Source organism: Onychomys torridus, chromosome 11 (genome assembly GCF_903995425.1).
Source record: "Onychomys torridus chromosome 11, mOncTor1.1, whole genome shotgun sequence".
Classification (NCBI taxonomy): Eukaryota; Metazoa; Chordata; class Mammalia; order Rodentia; family Cricetidae; genus Onychomys; species Onychomys torridus.
In genome coordinates, this window is record NC_050453.1 from 19,399,085 (window position 1) to 19,411,805 (window position 12,721).

General features: G+C 41.6%; 1 protein-coding gene across 5 annotated transcripts in view; it reads left to right on the forward strand.

The window, feature by feature from the left end:
* Positions 1 to 12,721, forward strand: part of Pld5 (phospholipase D family member 5) — a 322,478-nt gene that overhangs the window by 295,216 nt on the left and 14,541 nt on the right. For all 5 annotated transcript variants that reach the window (XM_036202790.1, XM_036202791.1, XM_036202792.1 and 2 more), the window contains one exon: positions 8,057 to 8,193. In XM_036202790.1, coding sequence (XP_036058683.1) covers positions 8,057 to 8,193 — 137 coding nt within the window. The remainder of the gene's footprint in view (positions 1 to 8,056; positions 8,194 to 12,721) is intronic.

Genomic DNA, 12,721 nt, shown 5'->3' on the forward strand with positions numbered 1-12,721 from the left:
CAGGCCAAAATGGGAAGGACTTCCATAGAGCAGTGGGACTTTTTGTTGGTTGGTTGGTTTTTCCATCCCAACCAAAGTTTCCCCTCCCTCCTCGCCTTCCAGTTTCTCCTCCCTTTCCCCATCCACTCCTCCTCTTCTGTTTCTCTTCAGATATGGGGTAGATCTCCAATGGGTATCAGCCAGTCAGGGTATACCAAGTTGCAGTGAGACTAGACACTTCCTCTTTTATTAAGGCAAAATGAAGCAATCCGATAGGAGGAACAGGTCCCCAAAGCAGGCAACAGAGTCAGAGACAGGCTCTTCTCTCACCATTAGGAGTCTCACAAGAAGACCAAGTTACACAACTGTAATGTATTTGCAGAGAGCCTAGGTTAGTCCCGTGCGGGTCCCCTGATTGTCAGTTCGGTCTTTGTAAGGCCCTATGAGCCCAGGTTAGTTGATCCTGTAGGGGTCCCCACTGGCTCCTAAAAAATGCAGCAGTAAGCAGAATCATTACAAAGAGCCTTTTAGAAGCAGCGTTTTCATTGCATCTCAAAATAATAATAGTACTCAAAGGCTAGAGTGTATTCCCAATCTGTACATAAGCAGCAATAGGAAACAAAGTACATGATGCCTCACATAAAGGATCCAGAAAAATAGATAAGAGGCAACAAGAAATAAATGAAGGAATGAGCAACTGTTTGAACAATTATGTAGCTTAAACTTAAGATGAGAATCTTAGACATAAGTGAATAGGTTCTTGTCCACATTTGAAAGGGCCGGTGTTGCCTTTGTGAATTCTAACATTGCCATATCTATCATAGAGAGTCTCAGGTCCTTAGTTAAACCACTGAAAGTACAAGGTCTCTTTTCTACCTCTTCACTAGAAATGACAGTACACCTTTGCTCTAGTCTAGGGAAACTTAAGATTGACTTTTCATCCAAGAGATAGCTAGCAAATGAACTGCAAAATACATATTCTGGTAGTTAGCTATTCAAAATTACATAATGCTTCTTTTCTATTTTCATTTCTTTGATTTATTATTTTATTTTCTCATTAATAATATCAACTCTACCTTTAATTTAAATCCAACAGATACTGAATAAAAACCAATTTTGACCATCTATCTGACAGAGAATTAGTACCTATAATCTATAAAGATATCAAAAATTAAATACCCCAAAACTGTATCATCCAATCAATAAATGAGCAGTTTAGTCAAGCAGATAGTTTTCAGAGGAAGAAAAACAAATGGCCAGTAAAAATATGAAAAAAATCATCATCTTTAGTCATCAGGGAAATGCAAATTAAAACTACATTTAGAATCTATTTCACCCAAATTAGAATGGCTATCATCAAGAAAACAAATGACAGAAAATGCTAGTGAGGATGTAGGGAAAGGGAGACACATACATCACTGCTCCTGGTGATATAAACCAGTGTAGCCACTGTGAAAATCAATATGGAGATTTCTCTAAAACCTGATAATAGAATTACCATATGATCCAGCTGAACCATTCCTGAACATCTAGTGGAAGGAATTTAGGTCAACAGACCACAGAGACACTTGTAGATCTTTGTTTATTACTATGCTAGTCACAGAATATAAGATGTAGAACCAGCCAAGATGCCCTTCGTCAGATGAAAGGATTAAAAAAAAAAAAAAAAAAAAACAGTGAACACACACACAAACACACACAGGTGAATTTTACTCAACCATAAAGAAAAATGGGATTATGTCAGTCTCAGGAAAATGAATAGAGTTGGAGACATTATTTAATGAAATTAGCCAGATTCAGAAAGATAAATCTCATGTTTTCTCTCATTGTCTTGGTTAGCTTTCTATTGCTGTGATAAAACACCATGACCAAAATCAACTTGAAGAGGAAAGGGCTTATTCATCTGACAGCTTGTAGTCCATCATCCAGGGAAGTCAGTACAGGAACTCAACTTAGGGATCTGGAGGCAGGAGCTGACGCAGAAGCCATGGAGGAGTGCTGCTTACTGGCTTGCTCTTCATGGCTTGCTCAACCTACTTTCTTGTACTATTCCATGACCACCAGCCCAGGAACAGCATCATCTACAATGACCTGGGTCCTCCCACATCAATCATTCACCAAGACAATACCTCACAATGTTGCCTACAGGACAATCTCATGAAGAGATTTTTTTTTAATTAAGATTTCCTTCCCCAAATATGTCTGGGTTTGTGTCGAGTTGACAGAAATCAACCAGCATACTCATATGCAATATATATGTTTGTGTGTGTGTGTATGTGTGTATGTACATGCATATATCTCCATGTGCATACACACACACACACACACACACACACACCTGATTTTGAGGAGATATAAAGTCTTACCTGTATTTTTTTAATCCTTAGAGAAGCCCTGCCTTTAGAACTGACTCTTTGCTCTCACTCTTTTATTTATCAGAGCTTTGTAATTATTTGTTTATGATGGTTTCCCCATAATTTTATAAGACTCTAAAGATTGCATACCCTCTTTATAACTTATATTCCCAGGACCTCACTCAATGCTTTCAAAACAGCAATAAATAAATAAATGTTAAACTGGATTTATTGGTAGTAATGTTGATGTGAAGTTCCAGAATGTATATAGCTTCTGCAGTAATATATGCCAAGCAAATGCCAAGGCAAACTAATTTAAGTTCAATATATTTGTTGTAAAAAAAAATAGTACATCATATTTTTGGAAGCTGACAGTCCCAAAACTAAGTTGAACACACTTGGAGAATATCTGAAGACTTGAAGAATCACCAGTCCTAAAATTATACTTTTGATCATTCCTAATTCAGTATAATTAAATACAAATTTCCAGTTATGACACAGAGCTTGTATCATTCCTAACTCACTACAACTAGATACAAATTTCAAATTATGATAAAAAATAGTAATTATTTATAATTTCCTCATGAACCACAAATTGGCCCGTGGTTGTACTTACTATCTGACTTCTAGTCTCTGGGGAGCAGATAACTGATTGTCACACATTTGAAGTCGGAGGATGGAAAGGGTGAGAGTGGGGTTTATGTCTTGTAGACTTCTTTTCACAGACCTTAATGTACTTGAAAAAAACTACACATCTGCTTTCCAGGCTGAAGTTTCATTGTTTATGGTTTGTTTATATTGATCAGGTATGAGACAAGTTTCATTTCTTGTTCTTAATCAGTTCATCTGCCTGTCAGTCAGGGAGAGGTATCAGTTGAGAGGGGAAGACACTGAAAAGAACTTGGGACTGCTATGGGTAAAAGGTAGCACACCATATTCCTTCCTAAAGCTCCTATTTTCTATTAATACTGACATTTTAGCAGCTTTATTGAGATAGAAGTTATTTACTGTGAACTTAGTCCTTTCAGAGTTCATAGTTCCATGAGCTTTGGTGTATCCAAAAGGCTCTGCAGTCTTCGGCACCATCAGATTTCAGGATGCTTTCTTCACCACAAGGGAATTGCCATAATCATCAGCAGCTACATTCTGTTTTCCCCTCCCACAGCCCTAGAAACCTCTGATCTAGACCTTCATGTATGCACCCTTTCATGGAGATTTTATCTAAACATAGTCTTTTTACAAAAGGTAGTCTTTTGTGACTTTTTTTTTTTCACCTAGCATACTCCAAGCATGTTGTAGCATGGATTTATGGATTTACCAGTAGTTCCTTTGCTTCTTTTTATGGCTAAATAATATTGTATTGTAAATATGCAATATTTTGTGTAAGTGTGTGTTGGTTAATGGACGTTTGATGTTTCTATATTTGAGCTCTTGAGTATATGTCCCCTCTGAACATTCATATCCAAGATCCTATCTAAATATGTTTTCAGATCCTTGGGGTTTATACTTAGGAATAGAATTGCTGACTGTGCATCATTTTGAGATACTATTAAACTGCATTCCAAATGGGTTGTACCATTCTAAAATCCCACCCACTGTGTATCCATGTTCCTGTCAACACTTCTTGTTTCTGTCTCACGGTAACCTTCCTAGTGGGCATGCCCTAAGTGTCACTGTGTGAGGACTACATCTTCATTTGTACTCAGTGTCCACTGGGAGAGCTCCTAGGGGGGTCTTCTACATTCTTTGTACAAGGCCCTTGGTAAATGAACGATTTGCACATCTTCTCTCCTATTCTGTGGGTTTTCTTTCCATGTTTGGTTATATCTCAATATATATAGTCTAGAAAGACACCATGACCTTTTTAAAAACCAGGAGACCATTGTGAAGTAAATCAGAAACCTACTAACTTCTCTACAAAGTACCTACTGACTGAGTATGCAAAATAAAATATGCATACATCCAGCACCTACTGATCCAAGAGAAAACTTAGATTAAGCCAGACACGGGGTGCCTCAAGAATTCTTGATCGGTAAAGGCAGCTGAAGCATAAAGCAGGCTCTGTAGTCTTGCTTTCTACTTCAACTGTGCAATTAAGGAACACACCTCACCAGGATTATCACATTCCTTCTAGAGTCCTGAGGGGAAGAATGTAGCATCTACCTCTGCACAGTGGGAGCCAGTTAGCATTCTAGCAGAGCAGTACATCATTCTTTTGTGTTGTTATGTATTAAGGGACATTATACTGTCTATAGGGGTAGAACCAAGCCCCCAGATGCAAAGACATTAGTGTAAATAATCACACCTTCCCTTAATAGACACATGGAGCACCTGCCAAGCCCCAAGCATTGTGTTAGGCAAAGGGAACTCAAGAAAGACTAACTCAGATTAATGCTCAGAATGATGTCCACACGGGGACAGAAAATTAGAATGAAGCTACTCCAACTAGGAATAGAGGTTGGGGTGAGACAAACTTGGAACATTCATCAATTTATGAGGCACATTCATGTTCATTTCACAGTTCCTTACTGAGCATGATATGTGTGCATGGTACAAGGGGCAGGAGCTTTAAAAAAAAAAAAAAAAGCACAGCCCAAGAGCTGGCAGATATGCAAACACGCCAACCAATGAAGCAGTACCATGAAGCTCCACAGTGCACTGAAAGCTCTTAACCACTGACACAAGCCACTTGCCTAGACCTGAGCCCGGAGCATGACAGACACTTGGGAATATCTGCTGATAGAACAAAAGCGTGTCCATGAACCATGGAGATAATAGGCTATTCTCCTATTCAGTTCTCAGAGTGCACCAGTGTGAGAGGATGAGACTCTCATTAACTCCATTAAGAAGCAGACTAGCCATGCCTAGTGGTGCTTGTGATCCCAGAACTTGGAGACAGAGGCTGGAGGATTGCTACAAATCCAGGGTCATCTTGGGTTACATAGAGACTTCTAGGACAACTGAGGTTACACAGCGAGACTGTCTCATGAAAGGAAGGAAGGGAGAGAGGGAGACAAAAGGGGTGGGGTGGGAGGTAAAGGCAAGAAGGAAGGGAGACTAAAGGTAGATGGTGTATACTAATGTTCTGGGCTCTAAGTGTGAGAATCTGGCCTAAATCACAAGAGCTCTCTCTCGCCCTGACATCAGGGCACAATAGCCCCCAGCCATTCCCCACCTAAATGTGCTTCTCTCCAAAAGCAAAGCCCAGTTTGGGATCCCAGGATGAAACTCAGAAAGTTCTTAGCTGAAACAAAACCGTGAGTGTGTGGACATGCTTCAGAGCCCAGGGACCTGTCCAGAGAGCAGTTCCTCAGCTGTTCTGTGGCACCCTGAGGCATGTCTAAGACAGACCAAACAGGCTGAGGAAATTAAATGATTTGAATGTATGATTTTAATGATATAGGAAAATGAATAAAACACAACCCCTAAAATCAAGCTGGAAACAGTCTAGCTGACAGAGAGGCAAGCACAAGCAATTATATCTCCGAGTGTGCTAAATAAGGTAGAGGGTAAAGTCTGGAGGTGGATTGTGGGAAGGGTTGTGCAGCAATGTGACTCGATGCCCTGGCACAGCATGATTGAAATGGTGAGGCTGGCACTGGGGATGCAGCTCAGTGGTAAAGTGCTTGCCTAGCCTAAGGAAATCTCTGGTCCCCACCATTCCCAGGGATGGAGAGACGGAGAGAATAAAGGAGAGAGGGAATTGATAAGAAAGAAAAAGAAACATGCAGCCTAGGAGCCCAGAGGCAACCTCCATCTGAAGATCTGAGAAAGAAAAAATGTTTTGTGGAAGACATGTATCTGAGCTGGAATTCAGAGAGAGATCCAGTGAGACAAGCAGGGAAGCATATCACCCAAGGTCCCAGTGGAGTAAATGTCAGGAAGCAGAGGTGATGAGGACATAGCCATAGGCTGGTGATATGGGGGGTGGGGGCAGAATAACAGCCAGTGATACTCATCCCCAGACAGGAGTTCATCCTGAAAGCCACATGTATCTGTTTGTTAAATGTCATGGACACAAGGCAATGGGTTAGGAAGAGCATTTAAATGCATTTTTCCCCACTGAAGAATGGAAGTTTATCTTCCTTCAAAAAGCAAGATAACTAATCCAAAGTATACCTTGCCTATTGCTGGCCAAGAAGATTTTATTGCTTATTTTTCTCACTACTGGGTCCACATATCTTAGGAAAGCAACTTGATGGAGGGAGGGTTTACTCCGCTCACATCACATCTGCAGTTGGGAAACAGCGGAAGCCGAATGTTGGTGCTCAGCTTGCCTTCTCTTTTGATGCGGTTCAGGACTCCAGTCCATAGACTACTGCCACCCACAGTAAAGGTGGGTCTTTCCCCCTCAGTTTACCTGATCTAAAAATTCTCTCAGAATCATGCCCCTGGGCTCATGTCTTCAATGATTCTGGAGCCTGTTGAGTTAACAATCACTATTATTAGCCAGTTGACAATCACTATTAGCCATCACAAGAATTTTCTGGACAGGGATACCTGCAAAGTATTTACCCTTAATACGCCCCTACATAGCCACTTTGCCCCTTCTGTGGGGAGATATTCATCCCAGTACCTTCATTCTGTGAACCATGTAATAGGGCGAGATTCCCACCAATGCAGGTTAAGGCACTGGGGACAAATGACTTGGGAACTCTTACTGTGCCATGTTGCCCTTCATTCCAGAAACCTTTATCCTCTCTTTTGTGCTCCCATGCTCCCTACAGGGAACTGCTCATCAGAGAAAGGTGGCACTTACAGGAGATGCTCTTTCTAACCCTCCACACTGGGAAAACAGTGAACACTTTGAAGTACATCTTCCCCTTGCTGGACCAACTGCATCTAAAAGCAACCTGTTTTTATAAGGAAGTTCAGACATGAGAAACATACCTCCAGCATCATTTGCCTCTTTTCTCACTCTGCTGATGTCTGGAACAATATCTTTCTTCTCTGACTCTCTTGATGAGTTTGGGCATTACAGTAACTTGGGTTTCCCTTGGAGGGTCACAGACAATCTCTACAGTCAGCATGCCTCTTCCCGACTCTATGAAAGATCCAGAAACGTAAGATTTTTAGATTTGTGTCTTGGATATTTTTATACCCAACATCACTTCTCAGATGAAATGACTTCTGGAATAAATTGCTCACTCTATATATAAATCTGTAAACGCTTGTGAAAATCCTCAGCCACATGCAGAAGGAGGGATCCTAGCATCATAAGGCTGAGGCAGGTTGTTCTCACAGTAGCAAGGTGTTCATGGAAAGCAAAATTTCCCTCCCGAGACAGACTTCAAGAATTTGAGATACACCCTGCTTCAGCTTTGACAAAACCCAAACTACCTTTGTTGTAAACTGACCAAGAAGCAGAAAGGAAGCCGGGTGGTGGTGGTACATGGCAAAGGCAGGTGGATCTCTGTAAGTTCAAGGCCAGCCTGGTCTACAGAGCTAGTTCCAGGACTTCCAAGGCTACACAGAGAAACCCTGTCTCAAAAAAACCAAAAAGAACCAAAGAACAAAAGGAAGAAGGGAGGAAGGGAAGAAGGAAGGAAGGGAGGGAGAGAGAGAAGAGGGAAGGAAGGAAAAGCAGACAGAAGGTTTACATACCATGTAATTAACGATAAACCAAGACCTACCAACACAAAAAAACAAAAACAAAAAAAAACTTTTAAATCCACAGATGCCTACAATTCGACTCTAACTTCTCGGGTTTTATATCTTCACAGAATTCTCCCAAACTCTTTTGTCCTAAAAACAGAAGCTTTGACATTGACGCCATCTACAGCGTGATTGATGATGCCAAGCAGTATGTGTACATTGCTGTCACGGACTACCTGCCCATATCCAGTACGAGCACAAAAAGGTCAGGAACTTTCCAACCTGTACTATGGGGCCGCTCGGGCCTCTAGGCTCTAAGATGTGCATGTCATGCTGTAGTGTGCCTCTATAATTTGTCCATCATGCATTTCTTCCCCAAGTGGGTTCAATTTAAAGGCTCAGGGTCTCACTCTGCAGGAGTACCTCACTAGTTTATCCTATAGGCATGAGAGCAATCTCACAAAGAAGACTGGGTAAACTCCACTTTGAAAATTACCTAAACTTGCCAGGCAGTGGTGGCACACGCCTTTAATCCCAGAACTTGGGAGGCAGAACCAGGTGGACCTCTTTGAGTTTGAGTCCAGCCTGGTCTACAAAATGAGATCCAGGACAGGCTCCAAAACTACACAGAGAAACCCTGTCTTGAAAAAAAAAAAAAAAAAACAAAAACAAAAAACAAAAAAAAAAAAAAAATTACCTAAACTGGAAGCATTTCCTTCTGTGCCCTCAGTGTGAAGGAGAAGGGAATTTTAAGTATGTGTTCTCAGTATACGAGAAAAGGAGTATCTTTACAGTGGATAACTTCTCAGTTCCCCAGATGGATCACATAGTAACTTAGAAATGATACAGGGTCAGAACATATGACAAAGCTTTCAGGAGAATAGTCACACATAATGTGGGACCACACCCAGGATTCCCTCTTTGTTTGTTTGCTGCAAGGGCAGAACTTTCCGTGCTTGTCAGTGTTTTCAATAATTAGTTTAACCAGGAAACACTTTCCAAAATGCACGTTTCTGACTGCAAATGAAGACCTTCATCATTCCGGGAAAATTATAATTTCAAAATAGCCATTTAGTGAGCTTAAACGATTAAGTGTGCCATATATTACTTGAAATTATTTCATCTTGCCAGTCCCACATATGCATAATATGTAGCATCTTTATGCAAATGACTATAAGATTGCAAAAACCCCGCCAGAAATGGGTCACTTCATGACAGTGGGAAAACACTTCGAGCTGTAAGAGGCATGTTATTAAGACAGAGCTACTTTAAGACATTGTGAATCTTTTGATTGTTCATGGATTTTCCCACACACTTTCCCATCGTTCCTATGCCTCCTCCTTTCTTGTTCATTTAGCATTAGACTCAATTTTAGATGTCAGCTTTCCTCTGAAAACATAGCATCTTGTGCCTGGTTATCCCATTACCAAGGAGGATGGGGGATCAAGTTCATGGGGTTCTAGGATGAGGATGTCTCAAGACTAACAAAACTTTGTTCCATGGACTCTCATGGGCAAAACTGAGGTCTTTCATAGCCTGGCGGGCGGGGCGAGGGGGCTATGGTGTGTGGTGGTGCACACCTGTATTCTCAGATTTGGGGAGACTGAGACAGGAGGGTCATGAGTTCAAGATCATCCAAGGCTACATTGTTTAAATCCAGACTAGGCTACAGAGTGAAACCTTGTCTCAAAGAAACAAAAATTTTACAAGTAAGGAAAAATGTAAAGATGTTTAAAGAGCCAGAGACCAATCTGAAAACTCATACCTTAGTTATTTATCATTCTGGCTGTTGTTCAAATATTTCTTTTTTTTTTTTTTTAATGTGTTGCTGAGGATCGAACCCAGGGCCTTGCGCTTGCTAGGCAAGCGCTCTACCACCAAATATTTCTTATATTATGTGTGAAGATGCCATGATGAAACTCATTGTTTCAGGAGCTAGCCTTAAAAAATGAATTAAAAAAAAAAAAAACAGAAACATTTATTTACCTCAAATATAGAGAGAGTCAACAGACCAAAGAAAGTTTAACCAAGCCTAGCTCAGCAAATAAATAAGCTCACTGGGACTACCTTTGGGACGTGGACAGAAACAAATCAAATTTCAAACCTATACATTCAGCTTTCTAAACAAAAGGGCACCAAAGAGAAATGCATAGCTCAAACACTCCAATTATAACTGCATCCTTCCTAATCATACAAATGCATTTTATTTAGAAATCAAACTTGTCTTGTGTTTTCATAATCTTAAAAAAATGGGGAGGTTCAGAAGTCAATTCAGTGTGTTTGTAGAATTAATTAATATCTTAGGCTTAAAATTGAGTCTGTTCACTGCCAAATACCCAAATGAAAGGAGGAAAGTTGTAAACTCTCAAGACAGAGATGATGTAAACATACATCATCAGCTAGAGACAAAGTCGGAACCCCTTTCAAGTTTCAGAGAGTGTGATGGTGACGCAATAAATCCTGCAACTAAAAAAAAAATCAGAACCGCAGACGGGGATCCGCTCAGACAGAGAGCGCTTGCCTAATGTTTGCAAGGCTCTGGGTTCATTCTCCCATGCTACAAACAAACAGAGACCACCAAACTAACGAATGAGAGCAAGGCACAATGGCAGATAGGCATGAAGATGGCATGGCGAAACCTATTTATCACCTTGGATGCTAACCTAAAAAAAAAAAATTTTAATTACATTTAAGAAATGGAAAGCCCAGTTTCACTTGTTCCTGCCAGAGCCGACAAACGTTGTTTCTTTCTGGGATTCACTGATTAGGTTTCCGTTTGGAGCTGTTCCTGATTTGACTCTTCAGTCATGTGAAATGCATCTTTCAGAAGGAAATAGGTGCATGTGTGAAGGACCAGTGAACATGTCGAGGTTCAGTAATCCTCCCCTCCTGCAGTTTAACCACAGTCTAAAAATATCAAATGGAAAGTTCTGGGAAAAAAATTTGTGGAGGGGAATGAATATTATCAAAATATATTGTATGAAATTCTCAAGGAAGTAATAAAACACTATTTAAAAAATCAATTTATGGGTTTTAAATAGGTTTTATTTTAGTGTATTATATTGCTAAAATTGTTCTACCTTATTAGTTATTATTGCCAATACCTTATTTGCTGAGTCTGTACATTGAAGAACAAGCAGGGGATATGTAGTGTCCAGTAGTATCTGAATTTTTCCAAGCCTTCTCTGGGAGTCTCTGGAAGATCCCCATGAATAACGGGAAATTACTGTAATAATAGCCTTCATTCATGTATAAACTTAACAACTGTCTGCTCAGATGTGTGCATTTATGATTACAGCATGAATACATGTGGTCCCTGGAATGCTATCTGAAGTGGGCAGAGGGGCACAGGGAAGATTATTAGAACACAAATGTATGAATGGGACTGAAGGGTTTACAGAAGACAGTACAGTGAAAGGCGCCCACAATGCCATGCCAGAATTGGAGGAAGCATACTGAGCAAGTCTTACGTAAATTACATCATAAAGCATTCATGAAATAGACAAGAAACGGTGGGACTTGGGAAAGGGAATTGTTCCAGGTAAAGGGGACAGTGTGAGTGAACTTGGGGTAGAGAAAAAGGCCAGCCAGGTTCAATGCTGGATCACAGAGCCAAGATAAGGCAGTGAGAAACCACACCGGAGAGGAAGCAGGCATGGGGAGCAAGGGGCTGTGGGAAGGCTGCTCACCAGAGAGTCTCATGATTTGGGGAAGCTTTGGTGCTTTAACGGAAGGAATAACAGGCCCACACCTGTCTTTAGGCAGTCATGTTGGTGGCTGTAGAGGCGAGTTTGACAGAGAAAAGAACTGAGGCAAGGCATCAATTTAGAGTACAAGGCTGAGATGACCGATCCTGGTAGTCCCCAGAAGTTGACGGAGAGAATTCTATCTAGTATCACCCAGGATTTAGGTCATGCAAAGATCAAGAGGAAAGTAGAGGGACATGTGGCCTGCAAGTGGTCATAACGGGAAGTGGGTTGTCCAGGCAAAAGACACCAAGAGGAGCTAAAGGAGCCAGAATTTGGGGGGATCATAGATCCCATCAGGAGTAAAGGACAGGCTTCATGTGATTAAGAAAGGGAGCTTTGAAGGTAGGAGGGTCAGATAGAGAGAGGGTCAGACAGACAGCAGCCCATGGAGATGCCATGGTTACATCACTGACAGGCCACAGTTCCCAGCAATGTGGTCTGACACCTCTGAAACAACATGGTGGGGGATGGGTGGAGCAGAAGGCCACATGCACACACACCTTCAGCCCAGGGACCACGTGGCACTAGAAACACATGGCAAGAGCTGAGAAACTGCATCTTCTGGAAGAATTGGCATGGGAAGAGGCTTAGACAGCAAAGGAAACTGTGGCCTGATGAAGGATTCCCAGTGTCCAGCCCAGGGGAAGGAGGGAGAGGAGCTGTGGGTGGCTGAGGCTGGAGAGATGGTGCTGAAGACAACCTGGAAATGAGAGCAGTGGGCAGCTCAGATAAGCAGAGTGGAAGTTCATTGGAGAGTGAGGGATGTCGCCAAAGAACATAGGCTGGTGTGACATCCAGGAAGAAGTGTGCAAGACCCCTAGCTAATTCTGCCCAAAGATAGACGCTCACACCACAGTGAGGCCTGGAAAGCATAGGAGGTAAACTGAGGACAACCAAGGTGGTCAGTCCATCTGCACACTGGCTCCACATAGCTTCAACCCATGGACCTGAGACCTTCTTTTTTGGGGGGGGGGGGACATGGTTTCTCTGTAGCTTTGGACCCTCTCCTGGACTAGCTCTGTAGACCAGGCTGGTCTCAAACTC